At 37.5% G+C, this 19059-nt stretch overlaps 2 protein-coding genes and 1 long non-coding RNA gene across 4 annotated transcripts; 2 read left to right on the forward strand and 1 right to left on the reverse strand.

The window, feature by feature from the left end:
• The first annotated feature begins 1372 nt into the window (after positions 1-1372).
• LOC122093482 lies at positions 1373-4725 on the forward strand. Of its 2 annotated transcripts, XR_006144480.1 has the most exons (3): positions 1373-2067; positions 3981-4062; positions 4225-4725. It is a non-coding gene; the product is annotated as an uncharacterized LOC122093482 (long non-coding RNA). The 2 variants fall into 2 exon arrangements; XR_006144479.1 differs by lacking the exon at positions 3981-4062.
• Positions 4726-6919: 2194 nt separating this feature from the next.
• On the forward strand, positions 6920-11319 carry LOC122093377 (nudC domain-containing protein 2-like). Its single transcript, XM_042663710.1, has 5 exons — positions 6920-7062; positions 7334-7482; positions 7596-7644; positions 7794-7936; positions 10986-11319. The coding sequence occupies exons 1-5, from the start codon at positions 7014-7016 to the stop codon at positions 11070-11072; spliced, it is 477 nt and encodes a 158-aa protein (XP_042519644.1). The 5' UTR covers positions 6920-7013; the 3' UTR covers positions 11073-11319.
• Positions 11320-13589: 2270 nt separating this feature from the next.
• LOC122093441 lies at positions 13590-18050 on the reverse strand. The gene is made up of 3 exons (XM_042663792.1): positions 17349-18050; positions 16970-17253; positions 13590-13944 (listed from the first exon to the last, which is right to left on the reverse strand). The coding sequence occupies exons 1-3, from the start codon at positions 17653-17655 to the stop codon at positions 13840-13842; spliced, it is 696 nt and encodes a 231-aa protein (XP_042519726.1). The 5' UTR covers positions 17656-18050; the 3' UTR covers positions 13590-13839.
• Positions 18051-19059: the final 1009 nt, after the last annotated feature.

Raw genomic sequence — 19059 nt, forward strand, 5'->3', positions numbered from 1 at the left:
CCCCCCCCCCCAAAAAAAAAAATCTTGATGTATCTTTGTTGTTGTTCCACCTTTGATGGTTTGTTCCTTTTGGTTCCCCTTTCCCTTTGTATATTTTTCCTCTTAGTAATGAATTATTTATTCGCCTTTTTTTTATTATGTATTTCTTTAACTCAAGTTCGATACTTGCTAATAATATTTCCAATTTCTTCCTTAATTATATTATTATCTACCACTTTATTTGGATACATAGAAATAACATTATTTTCAAAAAAAAAAAAAAAAAATCCAAACCTTGACTTAATTATTAGCAAGGTCCCTCATCAAAACAACAGGTGATCGCTTCCCCTTCTAACCGCACTATTCCTGATTACCCCCATTTTAAACTATCCCATATTAGTCCATCCAAGCATATTTTTCTTTGGTGGAATCCATGTGAGCATATATGATACTTTAAATGACAAGTTAGGTTGGGCGTTTTGCATCATTTGTCATGAGAGATGTGTCTGATTATCCGCTGCTTAAGTGTTGATAGGAAAAATTTTTTAGGCAAGTGCAAGAGCCCTACATCTTGGATTGATGTAGGAAAATTTGAAAGGCTTGAGAAATTTGGAGTAATTCAAAAGAAATAGCAAAAATATTTTTTGAAAGTATCACACTGTGGCCTATGAGCACACCATCAACGCTTTTAGCCATATATGAAACGCTAAATTTAACATCCTTTCAGCTCAGGCCTACCAACGACATGGTACTCCTTATGTTCTATTTGGTTTATGGGACCATGAACAGTTTATTTAATATTAATATTTCCTATCCAAACATTGATGTACTAAGCTTTCTGGTTTAATTTATCTTTTCTTTCTCATTAAAAAAGTAGATATATTCCTTCACTTTTCCACCTCGGCTGTCACCCCATCAACACGTGGTCCCACCTAAACAACTCTCCCACCCCAACAATCCCTCAAAACAAATGGGGCCAAAAGAAAACAAATTATAAGCAATGCTTGACAGTTAAGGGGGTGTTTGGTTCAGTAAATCTTTGGGATGACATTCTTTAGAATGATAATTCTTAATTTTAGGAGTTGTTTGGTTCCACTAGGATGACCCTCATATCTGAGCACCCTACTTCCCATGAATGATCATTTTACAAAAGATGTGCTTCAAATCTGAGTTCACCTAAACTCATATTTGAACAACGTTTTTTCGACCTAGTATAAAAGAAAAAAGGGGAAGACGTTCTGAGGCAACATCTCAACCCGCGACCTCTCAATGGCGACATACTCACCCCGTGACCTCTCAAACTGTAAGCCCCGACCTGCGACCTCTCAAACCGCGCCATTCTCACCGAGAGTCCACCGTTGGTGACTGGTAAGCCCTCCATCTCTCTCTCTCTCTCTCTCTCTCTCTCTCTCTCTCTCTCTCTCTCTCTCTCGATTTCATGGAGTTATAGGTTTTAGGTGGTTGTTTTGGGGTAGACCCTAAGGAGAAGAGGCAACTCGTACGAACATCTTTGGTTGCTGGGTTAACATTTTTGGCGAGGGAAGATGATGCCGTCACTCCACAACCCGTTGCGCCTCTGCCCAAAACCTATTCGTTGCCTATTGAAACGGAAGATGAATGGAGGAAACGAAAGGAGTTATAGTGTCTGAGGAGGATGGAGGCAAAGAGGAAGAGATCAGAGTAACAGAGGAATTTTAGGGCTGGTAGAGATCGAGCCTCTTTGGAGGGAAGTGTGGAGGAAGAGAAGCGGATGGAAGACGATACTGCTCTTAACGCCATGAACTTTAAAGGGAAGGTCGAGGGCGCTTCTGCTACTGCTTTGGCCAAAGAACAACAGCAATTTAGGGTTGCAAATAGATTGTCTGCAACGGTGGGGCAACAGTTTGGGGTTCCCCAGTTGGGCTGCATCTCCAAGAGGTGCTGCTCTTCCTCATGGGTTTGATGCCACAGCCAACGAGAAAGGTAGTATCTTAGCTTCAGCTGCTGCTGCTTTGAGAGGGTATCCAGGGCCGACGTCACAGGGATCGATAGGATCACAGGGAAGTAGTTCTTCTGGGATTTCAGAGTTCGAGAGCAGACAGGTTCAAGGTACTACATTTTTCTTTTGGAATCTGTTGCCACTGCTAATCTATGTTCTTGTTGATCTTTGTTGGTTCAATTTGAGAACTGTTGTGTTAGTGTTCTAAGTACATTTATTTCTCTTAGAAGGGTCACCTTATAACTTTTTCCTTCTTCTTCTTTTTTAAAAACAAAAATAAAATTTCATGATTTTTGAAATTGGGTTTGTTAGGAATGGAGGATTTGTTCTTCTTTATTTTATTGGAAATTTTGGGTCAATTTGTTCCAAAGCTTAGTCGTGTTTAGATTTGCATCTTTTGTGTGATATTCTCCTCTTTATTTGTTTGTATGGGTGTCTTAAGTTTATTTTCGTAGTGATTAGTTGGTTAATTGAATGTTTGTTTTTTCTATTCTCTTGCTCTAGTTTTTTCCTCTCCCCCCTCATACCTACACTACATTAGATTTGGCGGTTTAATTTTTCTATATATTGTCCATTTTTATTCTGTTTGTTTCAACACAGTGATTCTCTACACTCCCTTTATGTTCTGTTCCTACAAAATTTATAACATCTATACATTTTTTTAAATTTGATTCCTTCACTTTACTAGAAAACAGTCCCTCTATAAAAACTTTACTAGAAAACAGTCCCTCTATAAAAGAAACAGAGTACCAGAACAAACTAGATTACTGAGTTCTTGTTTTGATTAAATTGGCCAAATCATCAGAGATGTTACTCTGAGAGCTAATGTTTGAGTACTGTTTTAGTTGATTTGTTGAGTTCTTTCTGTAGACTTAAATGAGTTTCAGGCCAACTTGAGGTACTTACCAGTTGTACCTATGTCACCTCCTCAAATTAACTAATATCTAGTAGTCCAAACACAATTGGGGAACTTAAACTTGTGTTCCATATTGTACTTGCTTGGTTTTCATCATTGGTCAGCTATTAAAACTATGCCTCAAAAGGTCAAATGAAATCTCTAGTGCCCAATTGCCTGGTGGAAGGGGCTCTAGAATATGATATCCACATTAAGATCCAATGATTGATTCACAGAGTAATAAGGATTTCCTGACTTGATGAATTTATAGTATAGTGTGGCCAAGCTACAAAGTGACACTTTGGGTCAAGGACCCAAACATAGATATCACTTAACTTTGGAGAAGCTCTTTGTGATAAAATCTTGATACACGTTTTGTTGCATGCTTCGTGGTTTATCCTGGAAGTGACCTTAGCATGTGGAAGACATTTGAATATAAGGTGCATCCATTGTATGCTATAGTTTTGTTGCAGAAGTTGGAGTACTTTTTGTGTTAATTCTTTGTTCTTATAATTTAAGGAATGCCTCACACGATTTAGCAGTTGCACTGAAGCAAGAAGCCCTACCAGTGTCCAATCACTATCGGAGCAGGTTGAGCAGAAAACTATAATCAGCCCCAAAGCAACAACTGAGATGGCAGGAAAGTCTGTTAGGGGAGAAATGGATACATCAGAGAAATCTTGGTTTTTAAAATCCAAACCTCTCTATTTCGATTTCATGGAGTTGTAGGGCTAGGTTTTAAAACCAGAAGCTCTTTCATGGAGTTGTAGGATTAGGTTTTTAAGGTATTATTGCTTCTCATATTCTCTGTTTCATATTGGCATTTCATTTACATTTCTCCCTGAACAATCTCATTCAAAATTGGGCTTTGTTGGCCATTCACCTTAAGCTTTATCCTATACGTGTATTTAGAAAAGGGCAAGGGTTTTAAGGCAGCCTAACTCTTAAGAGCAATGAAAGCGTATACAGAAGTATCATAAGAACTTCAATAAGTTCTCCTTAATTATATTTTATCTTAGATTATATACTTAGAATTCGTTGGCATTGATTCCTAGAATATAAGAGAACCTGATTATGCATTGTCCTTTTTATTTTTGTAAGTAAATGTCTCCTATTTTGTTGGAACAGGTAGTTGTGTGCACCTGGTTTTAGATTCTGGACTTGACTTGCTTTATCTGAGTTATAAATGGAGAGCTGGAAGCTTTGTATGGTATTGATACTTAATCGTTTAAATGGAAAACCCCAGCCTGACTTAAATGTTCAATATGCCATCCATTTTATGAAGAATTACTGAAGTTTGAATTTTTAAAGAAGTGATGAAATTGGAAGGTAAAAGTATGAAGCAAATAATGCATATTTATGTGGTGTGCAGCAGCAGGCCAAGGTTGTTCCTAAACTGAGGCCTCAGAGATTAGACTCTTTGTTTGCAAACATGAAGGAATAGAGGATGAAGACATCATCTCATCAGATGAGAAGGGGTTGATTTCAGCAACAACAGCAGAAAAGGGATCGATTTAACAGTTATTCCCACTAACTAGACCTATGTTGATCATTGTGCAAGGAGATGTGAGATCATATGGGTATTAAAAATTGTACCCCAGCCAACCATGTGGTGGAAAGTAGTGGATTTATCTCTAGCACCCAAGTCTCTGATTATCAGCAGGAAACAGTCCATTCTTTGTTTTGCTTCCTTCAGTACTTTTCTCTTCATTAACCTGACTATCTCCAATATGGAAACTTGTAGATATTTTCTTTCAATTTTTTGATCTGAGATTTGGATTAGTTTGTTCTCATCTTGTTTGTATTGGGATGGTTGTTAAATTCATTGGTGACCATTTAACAGCTAATTTACATTTTATATTTTGTGATTTCAACTTTTTCTTGTTATCTTAATTGTTGGCTTAATTACTAATCAGCGGCATCTGCATGAAATTGGGAATACGCTTTAGAAAGACAACCCCCTCACTACATTACCCCGACTGTGTATCATTTTTTTCTTTTTTTTAAAGGGATTTCTGAGTTAGTTGATTCTCCAATCAACTTCTGTACAATGAATGGCCTTCATACTCCCAAACCATTGACTTTGATAAAAATCCGATCTTTGAACTCTTCGGTTGATCAAATGATCTTGAATTCCTTCCATTTGATTCTTTGTATCAGGAAGGAATGACGAAAAATCATTTTAACGCCAATTGGCCATACCTCCTCCTTTTCTGTTCGAAATAATCGCTACTAATAGTTGCATCTTTTGCAACAACAAAAAAAACCACCCAAATAAACTGATTCTCTATGCAAATATTATTCAGTATTGTATTCAGGAGCTTTAAAATAATGAGCTGGAGAGCATATCGAAACTTTGTAGAAGGGGCCATAAATGATCAAAAAGATAATCTCATCCCCATGCTGAGATCCTTCTAAAAACACGGCAAGCATGATGCTCCTCATAGTTCTTATAAAATTTTCTCAAGAGTGGTCACTTTTTTGTTCATGGGTTAGGGATTGGATCAAGTACTACCATTGGTATTTTAAAAATAAATAAAAAATAATAAAAAAATGTTACAATTTTTTACTTCACCACTCTTATGTTTAATTAAACAATTTTATATGAAGAATCACTGCATAGGATTAGGGTAACCAAACAATTTTACAGTAAGAATCATGACACAGATTTAGGATAACCAAACAGTTTTACAGTATGAATCACCATAGAGATTTAGGGTAACCAAACGGTTTTTCGGTAAGAAACATGTTCTAGACTTAAGGCAACCAAACGGTTTTTCAACAAGAAACATAATTCAGAAGAATGTCCATCGAAAGACTGACATCCATATCCGATACATACACCATTTGATTTACCAAACCAAACACCCCCTTAAACTCCCAGTGTCATTGCATGATCGAACCAAATAGGAGGCCACTCATTTCATTGGCTCGACGAAATTTTCCCAATCAAAGGACCATGGTGGACTTGGTTTTAGGGATCCGGCTATCCATAATAAAGTAATGGACCGTCCTCACATTGGGCTCTTTTCCTCAAATCTATTCATTCCCAAGTGTGATTTTATGGGCCATTTTAGGAAGATGGGCTTTGGTGGAATATCATTAAAACAACAAAAATTGTTTGAAAATGCCTTATATTAAAACTGGGCTTTGGGAATCACATTCAAATATGAAATGACATGTGGGTCATCCTCCCCAGTCGCTTTGGGAATCCAGTACACATCTGATTAGGGTTGTCAAAAGAGCTCGGCTAGCTCGAACAGGGCTTAGGTTGAGATTTCAGGCCTAAGACCAGGTTGGGTTAGGCACTTGGGCTTGGGTTGAAGTCTCAACCCAAGCCCAAGTGCCTAACCCAACCCAACCTTATTTGTATTAAGTATATAATAATATAAATATGTTCATAACTATAAATGGATACTTGTAGAAAAATATTTTGCAAAATGTCTTTCATTTCCCACATCCTACATATTTATGAAAACTTTGGTCTTTGGCCTCTGCAATGCATCATGACCAAACAACCAAGTAACCAATAGTATTGGGTTAGGCTAGATTGGGTTAAGTCAGACCCAATCAGGTTCCATCAGGGCTGGACTGGGTTATGCTAAACCCAACAGGCTTGGGCCTAGGTTGAGATATCCCAACCCGACCTAGGGTTGGGCAAAGTTGGGTTGAGTTAAGAGAAAAACCCAGCACACTTGGTCCATTGACACCCTACATCAGACGACTGATTGTATGTATTTTGGATACATACCTCAGCAACTAGACATGCATCCGAAGGGGACCATATCTTCTACAGTGCACCCAGTGTGCATCCGATGGGTGCTTCCAACCATCCAATGTACGCTGTTAGCCCTGGGGCACTGGAAAGGATCCAGGTCCCATCCCAAGGGACTCCCAACCGTCAGATGTAGCTGGAGAGGTGTCTTGGGTTCGGACCGGCCCCGTTCCGCATCTATGCGAGTTGCTGGATGCTTACATTGGCCCGAGATTTTATCTGGTCTAACCGAAGGGTGGGCCGTGGATTTATTGTCGTTTACAAATCCTATGATATGGTAGATTGCTTCCCTTCATTTGATTCCTGTGCGTCGAATTCGAAAGGCTCCGTAGTCTGGAAGACTTGAGACGCAAAGGAGTTGGAACTTGGAACCCGGAATCAGAAACATGGCAGAGAAGTTGGCACCAGAGAAGCGTCACAGCTTCATCCATGGAGGTCACTTCTCTCTCTCTCTCGCTCGCTTCCTTCGTATAAAAACAATTACGTGGGCATTTTTTTTTTCTTTTAAACGATGATTATATCTTTTCTAATCCCATCCAAGTGGATATTATTCGATTCTAGGGTTTCAACTTTCAATCTATCGATTCCACCTTTTAGATTTTTGTTTATGAGCGTCTCAAGTTCTCTACTTCTATTTGCTTCATTTCTTGGTGTTCTTATTTCCTTAATTTTTTAATTTTTTTCTCCCATTACTTGTGTAATTCAGGTCAGAAGGTCTTTGAATGGGATCAAACGCTTGAGGAGGTCAACATTTATGTTACTCTACCGCCCAATGTCCCTACAAAGCTATTCTACTGTAAGATACAGTCCCAGCGCGTTGAAGTTGGTATCAAAGGAAACCCACCTTATCTTAACGTCAGTAGTAAAAATTAAAGAATCATCTCTCTTAATAGTTATTTATTTATTTTTGCCTCTATTGTTTATGGACAACTTTTGGGTAATTTTCTCTGTATTTCTTGGTTTTTCAGCATGACCTTACCAGCCCGGTGAAGACTGATTCGTCATTCTGGACTCTGGGTATTTATTTCTTTTCAATTTCTCTGCTAAGCAAGCATACCCATAATGTGATTCAGTTATCAGACATTTGATGCATTATCAAGTTTTATATATTTCCCTTTGTATCAACTGTTGTTGTTCTCACTTTTATTGTTTGATGATGTGGTCAGAGGATGGTATAATGCACTTAACTCTGCAGAAGAGAGATAAAGGGCAGACATGGCCTTCTCCTATATTGGGTCAGGGACAGCTTGATCCTTACGCAGCTGATCTTGAACAGAAGCGCCTTATGCTCCAGAGATTCCAAGAAGAGGTTGGCCCAATACTTCTTACTGTAATTATTATTTTGGTTGTTGCTCTCTTACTCTTGCTTATTCATTCTTCATTAGTGTTTCCTCACACCCAGATACTTAAACACGCTCACATCTAGCCACATGCTTGATATGCTGCCGATATCGGTCTAGAATGTGTACTTGAGGAATATGGTACTCTAATGTCCTATAGTGTTATTGGTGCATATGAGAAACTTGATACATCTTTGAAATGCCATTAAATTTTTTTCATTAGGAAAATTCTTTTTTTTTTTTTTTTGGGGGGGGGGGGGGGGTTGGGGAACTCAAAGCCTAGAAGTAATGTTGAAGCATGGTATCAAAATATAAGATTAAACATCCAGATTTCTGGTATTTTTGTTTTTACTCGATTTTTTCCCTCAGCATCTTAGCCTTCATGTGTGTTTCTTTCCAAGCATTCTAGTTGGTTGTCTCCAAACATTTTCCTCCCAAAACCTTGAAGGTTTTTTTAAAGTAGATTCAACAATAATGACATATGATACACCTAAAACCCTCCAATACGGGTACTGGTATAGGATAGGCTAAAAATGAGTTTTTTTTACATTACCACCAAGTCAGGGAGATGTTTCACGAAGAGAAGTTTTATGGGAATTGTAAGAGTGATTCTTTCTTTGCGACAGTTAGGTGTTTTAGGTCATATTTTTGTAGCTGAGGGTTTGAAGTATGATCGGATGAAGTGGAGGCAATCATTGAATGTTTTATTCCTCTGTTGATGGGAGATGGTTGCCATTTTTTGGGTCTTAACTTTGTTTTATATGCATTACAAGTATAATTTCAGTACTATTATGAACCCAATTACAGTGTGCCGCAAAGGGGTATCTTTCGATCAGAAATAATACATTAGGAAACTGATAGTTGAAGCATTCTTATTAGGGTCGACTTCTTTTGACAAGATCTTTACAATGGATTGATTGTGCTTTTATTTTAGGATTCCGTAGTGCAGTAAATGGGGCGGGGCGGACCCCAGATTCACTCTGGTTCGAATCCATCTAGTACGGATCTGGATGATGCAGGAATCAGATCTGTAATTTAGATAATATTTTAGAGCCAATTCCATGATTGGTTCAGGTTACACAAAATCATGTCTCAACAAATTCAGGTCAGGGCTCAGGTCATGACTTGCTAGGGAAGCAACCGAAATTATGCTTAAATATCCAAATCTGACCTGTATATGGGCCCCATTAGGATTTTGGGTCTTATCTGGATCCATAAATATGAACCCTTGTACCCGAAAAAGACCTCGAATGGAATTTGGATATGGATTCCGGTTGATTGGTAAGAAATCGGATTCGGGTTCATTCTGATTCATGCCCTAGGGTTCTGGCATGTCTATGACTAGATTTTGTAGTGTAGCATGTTGCTTCATATGCTAGGACTGGGCCTGTTTTTTATAAGATCATTATAGTGGAATGAGATGCATTCTATGATAGGATTGAGATGTTCTTAAATCTTAACAAAGATTACAGACTTGCAATTTAATTTATGGAAAGTAGTGCTATTTCATATGTAATTGAGAATTCTACATTTAGTTTGTGCATTGCAGCATTGGTGACACTCTTTGGTGCATAGGCCTTTCATCATGTATTTTGTCTATCATAAAGCATCATGGTACGTGAATTCATAAAAAAATTAGCAACATTGCGGTAAAATAAATTGAGACAATGCAACAATATGGCTGAGGCATGCAGTTGGCCTTCCTCATTAGCACAAGTATTGTGTTTTGAGGAGTTGATAACTAGTCACGATCCATATCTCAGCCATGTTTGAAGGATTTATAAAATCCAGCAGGCTAGTGCTTCTACGTTTTTTCTGTTTATGATGATTAATTATTCAAAGGTATTCAAATTGAATGCTGAAGGGTCATTTTTTTAGCAAATTATCTGGTAGCTACATGAAGTGAAATTGGTGGTCCTCTTTTTCCACCCTCCTCTCCCGTTTTGATAAGTGATTTTATAATCGTTTTTGAGGGGAAATTTTTTTTTTTTTTTTTGGGGGGTGGGGGGGGGGTGGGGGAGATGGCAGATGATATTGGCCGAATGTATGATAAAAAATTTATAGATGGGTAAAGAGGCGTACAATGTGCCAACTTGCAAAGGATCAATCACAAAATACAGGTTTATACACCCTTTGCCTATTTCACTATTATTTCATCTAAGCATGGACTTTATTTTGAGTCTCCCCAAGATAGCTTGTGCCCTTGATTCTGTTTATGTCGTGGTTCCTAACTTTTCAGATATTTTCATTTTATTATATGCTGAAGACATCCCATGCTTCCCATATGGCCTAAACTATTTTTTATGGGGTTCACATTCAAGTACATGGATTTATTGTTCTTTTATGTTGAATCATGATGTTCAGTTTATCAGACCTTTTTTTATGTATTTCTAAAGGGTGTTAGGCAGACAAATGCAATATTTCAGCATATGTCATCTATGAACTTATGGGCAAAGATGGTGAATTGAATTTCGTTATTACTTTTTGGTACATGGTGGGAGATTTTATGAAAACATGGAATACAGTCCTGCCACAAGCTGAAATCTTCTTATAGTAATTCAATCAAGCGTATCCTTGAGAAGACACTGTTAGAAGAAGTATATGGTCCTTTGGTTTGCTTTGTTCTTGTTTCCTTGCCTTACGTGTACTTGTGGATGAATATGTTGTGCCTTGTGAGGAAGAAATCGAAAGGCTGCATTGTTGCTTTATTTGGAAGTGGGAACTGGGAAGGGAGAAAGTGAGGGAAGAAGATTTTTTTTTCAACACTAGGAAAAATAAGAAAAGTGAGGAAAGGGGTTTCTATCACAATGTTTCTAGCATTCCTCTCAACATGGTAGAAGTTTGTACATTGGGAAACATGAACACTTTGTTTATGTCCTTCTGTGCTGTATTCCATCCGGGGGATGGCACATTTTGTTTATGTTTGTCTCCTGAAATCCTGGAACACTTGTTTCTTCATATGTAACATTTCTCCTTATTCTGCCTCTACTTTGTGCTAACTGAGTTATCTGCTTGCAGAACCCTGGTTTCGACTTCTCTCAGGCGCAGTTTTCTGGAAATTGCCCTGATCCACGGACATTCATGGGTGGAATCCACTCCGATTGATCATTTTTGCTACTGCAACAATCCTTATTAGCTAATTGTGATCTTAACCAGACGCTGTTGAATATGTTACATTCTGTTTTCTTATTTTTCTTGGCCTACTTATTAACCAGTCATGTATGTAATCCCTGTACAACTTGTGATTGACTTATGTAAATCTTTCTGACCATGTGTGATCCAAATTGACCATATACTCAGCAGTGTCAATTCGTTTGGTCTAATTTCCAATATAGTCCATGTCTTGTTTGAATATGCAGCTCAAGATTTCAGTGTGAAAAATTATCCGTTGAAAATAGGATTTGAAAAGAGAGAGGGAGAGATGAAAATTTGGGAACAAGGTAGGTGTTTTTGTTGATTAGGCAGCAGGAATTGAAAACAGAGTTGAAATGATGTTAGTAGCCCGTCATGTGGGCACTCAATGGTGAAAGCCCAACCATGACTTGTGATTGAAAACAGAGCGCCACTATTGAGTTCTTTCTTTGACATTTTGTGACAAAGCAGTGCAGCAGTGTAATCTGTTTGAAAACATCATGAATGATGACTTCACTGAACAGTTAAAAGGGAAGGGGTGGATCTTGAGGACCAGCCACATGCATGCATGATGCGAAGTACACGGATTTGGATCATCTTCAATGATTTTCTCTCGAACTTACCTTCAACCTCTCACATGCAAGTAGCCTAATACCGGGGTGCATGCAGCCTCATGCATGCATGCGGGAGGTTGGAGAGTTGTTGAAGATTGTCACAATCCGAAGTCTATAGAGGAACCAAATGTTGATACCTCCATATAAAGGGAAGGGAGAGGACAGTTTAGAGATAGTACCTACTCTCTCTTGTTTAGTTTTATTATGAGGAATCAGAAAAGGACAATTTGTAGAGAGGAATGAGTGTACTTGAGTTGCGGGAATTTTGATAGTGATAGTTGTACAATTCACTCTATGGTGAATTCTCGACCCTATCTTAACCTTTGGATGTAAGACAAAGGTTGAATCACGTAAATCTGTCTTGTTTTTGTGTGTGTGTCAACTTATGTCTTTTACCATCATTTTTTCTTTTATCTCTTAACTTCAATTATCGATCATGTCATAACAAACTGGTATTAATGCTAATCTAAGTTTTGGATGGAGTTTTTTGAAGATGCATGCAAAGATATAAAATCGATAAATTTCATGGTAAAATCAGTTTCAGTTTATAGTTTATGACATGTTAAAATGTACGTTTAGTTGATTTAGATACTTATGAAAGGCACTTCTGAGAAAATGCGAGTTGTTTGCAATAAAGTTCATTGAAGATAAAGACCAAGTCTCTCACCAATAGGTTATTTCTAGAACAAAAGAACTTTATACACCTTTGGCTGAAGGAAGATACGCCTATTAAGAAATATATTAATGAATTAAAATATATAAATATATATATATATATATATAAAGAATGTTGATGTTAAAATTGAGGATGATAACCCAACCCTAATTTATCTCTCAAGCATTGTCCAGGAATAATGGAGATGATGACTCTAAAAAACTAGTTGTCTAAGGAGATGGAGACTTATGTGACACACCAATGAAACAGCCCACCAAAATTGAGTTTTTTTCGTTGACATTTTGTGGAGAAAGGTGCAGCATTTGATCTGTGTTGAAGACACCTTTTTTTTTTTTTGGGTAAATGAAAAAGGTGTTCCATGGTAATGATGGGTTGAGGGCATTTTCACCACTAGGTTACCAACCTCATTGGTGTGTTAAAGACACCATTAATGATCACTTCGATGAACGATTAAAAAAAAATAGTAAAAGATGAGAAGCAAAGTCAATTGTTGCATCAAATGCGGACGAAACGTGTGTGACGACACCTACACTAAGTCAACTTTGACAGAAAATGGGTCCCACACATGGGTCCACATAGTACTATTAGTGAATACTATTTTTTCTAGGCACCTCCATATAAAAGGGAGGGAGAGAACCATTTAGGCCCAATTGTCGTTGTTGTTGTTGTTTTTTTTTTTTTTTTTTTTTTTTTTATGTGAATTTAGGTCCTATTGTTTATGATGATGAATTCTATCTGTTATGGGGGAATATGTAATTTCTAACCCTTTACACTCTTTCCACTTTTCTCTGGCAAATAAATGGGGCCTCAGGGACAAGTGAATGTACTCATTTGGGTGCATGTGGGACTAGTGAGGCCAAAGGCCTAAATATCATTTGTTAGCCACCAAAAAAAAAAAGAATGTACTCATTTGAGTGTATGTGGGTATTGAGTATTAGTGAGCTACTATTATTTATGCAATTTACACTGTATAGTAAATTATTGATCTTATCTTCGCCTGTGCAACTATAGACCAAGAAATTGAAGCACATAAATCTATCTTAATTTTGCGTATTTCTTTTATTCGTGTCTTTGACCATCATTTTCTCTTGATCTCTTACACTATATAAGGGAAATGTTTGGATCTAGCTGACATGTTTTGGTTACCATAATTTGGATGGAAATGGATGTTAATTCCATCATGTTGGTTCCATTTTAACATTGGCTTAAGTGAGTTGATTGCTGAGCATGATCATGTAAATTAAGGTACACTATTGGTAGATTTTAAAGTTCAAGACCAAATTAATGCTTTGCATTTTTTGGTATGAACTATACATATATATAAAATATACACATACAGATTGCTCAACACTATAATACAAACTGGTATATGTAGTATAAGCATTCTGGGTGGCGGCCGGACTCTTTGTCTCTTGCATCCACCATCCAATTTTCTTCGAATGATTTGAAGCTAGGGAAGCATCTTCCCTAACCCAACACCGATTCGCAGCTTTACTTCACTTTCGTCTGGTCGGATTTTTTGGTACACTGGGAATCCTTTGTTGCAAGCAGTAATCTGAACAAATAGCCACAAATATTTGTTATGCTTCAAGAATATAAGTACTATGGACACATTTTTATTCAATTTCAATTCTCATTTCTACCAATTCTGATAATTCTCAATACCATAGAATTGGGTTGATTCGTGCTGTTTCATTGCCTCACATGGGGTTGTGAAGTCTACAAACTACCCCTTCCCCTTAACATGTGGGTTTTTTATTTTTTATTTATTTTTATTTCTTATTTCTCTTCTGGAACTCTCAGTTTGAACTTTGAACGTAAACGTCACTGATTGCATCACACTGAAACTTTTTTTTTTTTTTGGTCAAAGAAAGAGAATTTTATTAAAGAAAACCAGCTTAGGAGCAACTCCTGCCTAGTCATACTGAAACTGATATTGAATTGAATAATTTCTATTGATTACTATAATAGTTTTTCTAATTCTTTTTTCTTAGGGAAATGTTAGTAAAATTCTTTCCTAATTTGTAGTACAACTATTAATGCTTTAGATTGGGGGAGGTTTACCACTGCTATAAGTTTAATTATAATCATTAAAATTTAAACTCGCATTTGACTATATTTGATTATCCAAATTCTAAACAATCAAGTATTCTTTTATCTAAAATATTTGAGAGAGAGAGAGAGAGAGAGAGAGAGAGAGATCCCCACGATGCTATAGCAACGGTGGCGCGAAGAATGCTATCATTCACATAGGATCCACATGGTAAAAAAAAAAAAACTAATGTGAAAGGGTGATAATACACTAATAATATTGTAGGAAATTTTTCTTTACAAAAATAAAAGACCCAATCAGAAGATCAGGGAAGATAAGTTTTTTAATCAAGAAATGATTGTGACTTTTTCCAAAGAAAATTCTCTTGCTACCATCATTTTTTTTTTTTTTTGGGGGAGGGCGGGTGGTTGGGAGGCGGGTGTGAACTCAACCCAGTCAAGTTTTATCCCCAGCTCACCTTGTCATTTTCACTATAGTTTTATTTAGCCCCCTAATTTACACTATCATTCTTTATAGAAGCATTGATGGACCATTATTATAAATGTCAAAATCAGCTCAAACAACTTTTTATCTATTTGTCAACTCCATTGAAAACAATTTAAACCTAATTCATGAAAAGACCCCGTTTCTCTTCACCTGTAGAGAAGATACAATCTCTTCATTCAAAGGCTCTGGTGGTTGAATGGGACCCAAGAATCGTACAAATGATTCATCGAACATCATAAAATAAGAAGTATAAAAAATAATAATACTCCAATATTTAATTCTTTTTATCCACAATGAATCAAAATTCACTAATTAGGAGTCTAATCACAAGATCACATCAATTTAGATCAAATTCTAGCTTCAATTTCATCCTTGGTGACGAAAACTTTCTTCATATCCATATATCTAGCTAATTCATATCTAACCACTATGCGACTCAGATGTATCAGCCATTGGTCAAAATTAAAAAAGAAGCATATAAAGTAGGAATGAGACATATACCTATTCATCTCTAATCTGTCCATAAGCATATGATGACTCATTAATCATGAATCCACGTAAGATTATTCCAACCTTTTCAACCCTATGGTCTAAGTGTATATACAATACCCACCCACCAAACGAACGTGTCATTGGCTTATTAACCAATGCTACCTCAGCACTTTATTCTTTGATATGAAGCAGTGGCCCATGACTTATCTTCTGGGCCCCACATGAGTGGTGGAAGTTGGGAATCCACGTTTCCATTTGACAAACTTTCCACCGACCTTTTTACCCAAACAGAAAAAAAAACTTTAACGATAAATAAAAGAGAACTCCATTCGTTACATTGCCAATCTTCACGTGATCACGTGGTAGAGAAGCGAGAATGGCCGTCGCCGTCGGGACAGGAGGAGGTTGTGCACAATGTGGGCCCCAACTCCCAACACTAGACGCTAACCGCAAATACAGTTAATCTGACAGGTAAAAAATGCTGGCCGACATGGGCATTATTTAAGTATATCTTTTGGCGGAGATCACCAATTCTGACTATTTTTTTTTTTTTTGGGTAGAAATCACCAATTCTAACTGTTGCGATCGCAAAGTTGCTACGCTATGACACGCCCTGCAGTGACGGGGTTTCTTTGCCGTTTGTATCATATCAATCGATTCGTATCTTTATGTATCGAAAGATTCCCACACCAACATTATAAGAATCATGGATTTAGGGGATCGGTCTCAGCCGATACTAATCCGATATAATCGATACGAGACCAATACTTGAAACCATGGTGATAATCCTTCATGTCTCCTCATATATCCGAACTATGTAACTCTTTATTGACACTCTTTCTCCTCCTTGATAATGTGAGCCCTTCAACAAGACCTTTTCTCCCCGTGTGAATGGTGTGGCAAGGGGAAATTCCTCTTACATGATGGGAAACCCTCCCCAACACCCCCCCCCAAAACTTCTACCTTTTTTTTGAATGAAAACCTACCTGGTGAGTTGGGTGAGCCAAACATTGTTCGACCGAGTAATGTTTTTATCTATGAATAGAGTACATGACCCAATAAGAAAAATCAAACTGTTACAATCCCATATCAACTTATGGAGACTGATCCCACATCGATTTCCTATGAAAATTGATGTGGATTGATATAGTTTTGGATCTCTTCACCTTGTAAGTCGGTTTATAGGGTTGAGTTCTTTTAAGATCGTAATAGTTATCAGAGCAACCGATCCTCGGCCCAACTCGTGCCCATATCTACTTATGGAAACCTAATTTTCCAAGAAAGTTTTTAGGTTTTCTTCACACAGTGGTGACATTTCAACCATCAACAATGATGATTGCACCCCTATTGTGGGAAGGTTGAAATGATTTTGGGAGCTTCATAAGTTCCATCCAACAACCAAAAGTGAAGTTCAGGGTATCTCTTCACCGTGTGAAAAGTATTAAAAGTACGAAAAGCGCGTAAAGATTGTGTATAGTGTATATATTACTTCTTATGAAATTCCAAAAAGGTCCCAAAGGAGAAAAGAGGGAATAGATAAATCGCTTACCGCTTCAATGTCAATTTTGTAAACAAGCATTTTTCTTCTTTCCCTGCAACTAGTCCTGTAGGCGACGACTGCGTGAGAAACCCCCAAAGCCAGAGAGCAAATGAACAGCGCCATTACCATTACTCTGTGATAACCTTCTCCATCACTTCCACTGCTACTTGATCCATCAAAGACATAAGAAGCCTTAAACGAAACAAAGATCAGAGACAGCAACGAAGACAGAGCTGTAACCCCCAAGTATGGCCCCCGAGAAAGCCTTGGCCCATCACAGAAATAATAAGAACCTGCAACAATCAAACACTAATTTCAATAAAAAAAAAAATTGAAAATTTAACTAATTTAGAAGCAGAATTTGTGCTTGAGATGATTCAATTCTTACATATGATCACCGCTGATCGGGCGATGGAGATGAGAGGGATATCGATAAGAGAGTAACGGAAATCGTAACTTCTAAGATAAGAAGAGAAAGTCCCAAATGAAAGAGGAAGTGAAGTAGAGAGAATTGCAGAAGGAAGAAGCGCATCTGCTATGACAAGGACTACAGGAGCAGAGAAAATGATGAGAGAAATCAACATCGTCACCAAGACGAATAAGGTTTTCAAACCTCTCAAAAGCCTTCTCGATTTCTCATCTTTACTCAACCCCATCTCTGCTATCAATCTGTTTCCTTTCTCTCTCTTTATCATCTTCTACTACAGAGCTTGACGGAAGGGAGTGATGGACTAAAAAGCCCCAATACTCGATGGAAACACGGAGGACACACGGAGCTTGTCGATCAAATTGGAAGCTTCGATTTATTCCCTTTGCAAATCAAAAGTAATTGCACACAAATGGATCTTCTATCAGATGTGGGAAAAGAAACAACTTTTCAAACAGAATTACTGCAACCACTTTTAGATAAATGGGATTAACGAACAAAAGAAAAACGAATCTAGTTCACCAACTAGGAAGTTTGATCTTCAATCAAAAAGAAAGATCGAATCAGAAATGTTTGCAGAGGAGAAGAAGGGGAAACATTGGAACCCTAACAAATGCGAGAAGCAGTAAGCTCGGTCTAAACGGAGGCTTCATTTTGTTCTCTTCCCTAACTGCTCATATCCTCATCGACCGATACTTCTGTCTCAATCAATCGAAACCGTCAAAGTTTTATTTTTTATATTTAAATAATTAAAATGGAAATGAAATTTAAGACGACCGTTGTTTCCTTTTGAATGAGAGAAACTAGCTAGTTCCCTCCTGGCTCTTCTTACTCGTTTTCTTGAAGGTCAAGTATACCATTTGTTTCCCTTGGGTCAACGGTTTTGTTTGGAATTGATTACTGAAAATGTATTTCTACCAACAAAAACTTAATGAAAATTTCTCAAATTTCTAGAAATGGAATATCTTCGAGGGGAAGACAAGAGCAAAACTTGGTTCGGAAGCCACTACACAACTTCCTCTTGGAAGACTCTTCCTACTTGTGACTTTTACTTTAAATATCGGGTATCGGATTGGTAATGGCCGATAACGATATAATATTGATCTGGATCAGTCTATATCGACTTGGATGATTAGTTTTATATTCGTAGATTCTTGCTCGATACAAATTGCACACAAGGTGTCAAATGAAGTTGCAGCGGAGAAGATCGAAGTCAGCTCTCGTGGGGAATTCTTTGATGCTCAAGTTAGGAATCCGGCTTGCCCTGCCATATGTTAGTCATCATACGACGGATTGGATTTATGCACATCTGGTTTCATCCCTACTTTTCATTACAATTTTATCCTTCATTTGATACCAATGCCTAATCCAAGATCTATCAAGTATCAATATCAGCTTCAGCCATATCAATATGGTTACTGTGGAAGGTTAACCTACACACAAAGAGTCAAAGGAATAGGGTACAGGGAGACGGCTAGAGAGAAATCTAAAATGACTCTCAAATGTCTAAATTAGTTCTCTTAGCAAACAATAGTAAGTTTAGGTCCTTTAGGAACAAAAGAGTTGCACTCTTAGTGAAGAGAATTTGTGTGTCTTTGTCGATGTACCTAGGGTGCAATTTGGATATATAAACAAGATGAAGGAGGAATGGCCTGGATTCATGTAGCCCAAA

Source organism: Macadamia integrifolia, chromosome 11, assembly GCF_013358625.1.
Source record: "Macadamia integrifolia cultivar HAES 741 chromosome 11, SCU_Mint_v3, whole genome shotgun sequence".
Classification (NCBI taxonomy): Eukaryota; Viridiplantae; Streptophyta; class Magnoliopsida; order Proteales; family Proteaceae; genus Macadamia; species Macadamia integrifolia.

What these genes read in the sequence shown, in the direction of transcription:
- LOC122093441 (XM_042663792.1), bottom strand. Translation starts at nt 17,655, where the DNA reads ATGATAAAGAGAGAGAAAGGAAACAGATTGATAGCAGAGATGGGGTTG. An exon ending in CCGATCAGCGGTGATCATAT is followed by an intron (nt 17,254 to 17,348) that starts GTAAGAATTGAA and finishes TGATTGTTGCAG; the next exon opens with GTTCTTATTATTTCTGTGAT. An exon ending in ACAAAATTGACATTGAAGCG is followed by an intron (nt 13,945 to 16,969) that starts GTAAGCGATTTA and finishes CTATTTGTTCAG; the next exon opens with ATTACTGCTTGCAACAAAGG.
- LOC122093377 (XM_042663710.1), top strand. Translation starts at nt 7,014, where the DNA reads ATGGCAGAGAAGTTGGCACCAGAGAAGCGTCACAGCTTCATCCATGGA. An exon ending in GAAACCCACCTTATCTTAAC is followed by an intron (nt 7,483 to 7,595) that starts GTCAGTAGTAAA and finishes TTGGTTTTTCAG; the next exon opens with CATGACCTTACCAGCCCGGT. An exon ending in TTCGTCATTCTGGACTCTGG is followed by an intron (nt 7,645 to 7,793) that starts GTATTTATTTCT and finishes TGATGTGGTCAG; the next exon opens with AGGATGGTATAATGCACTTA.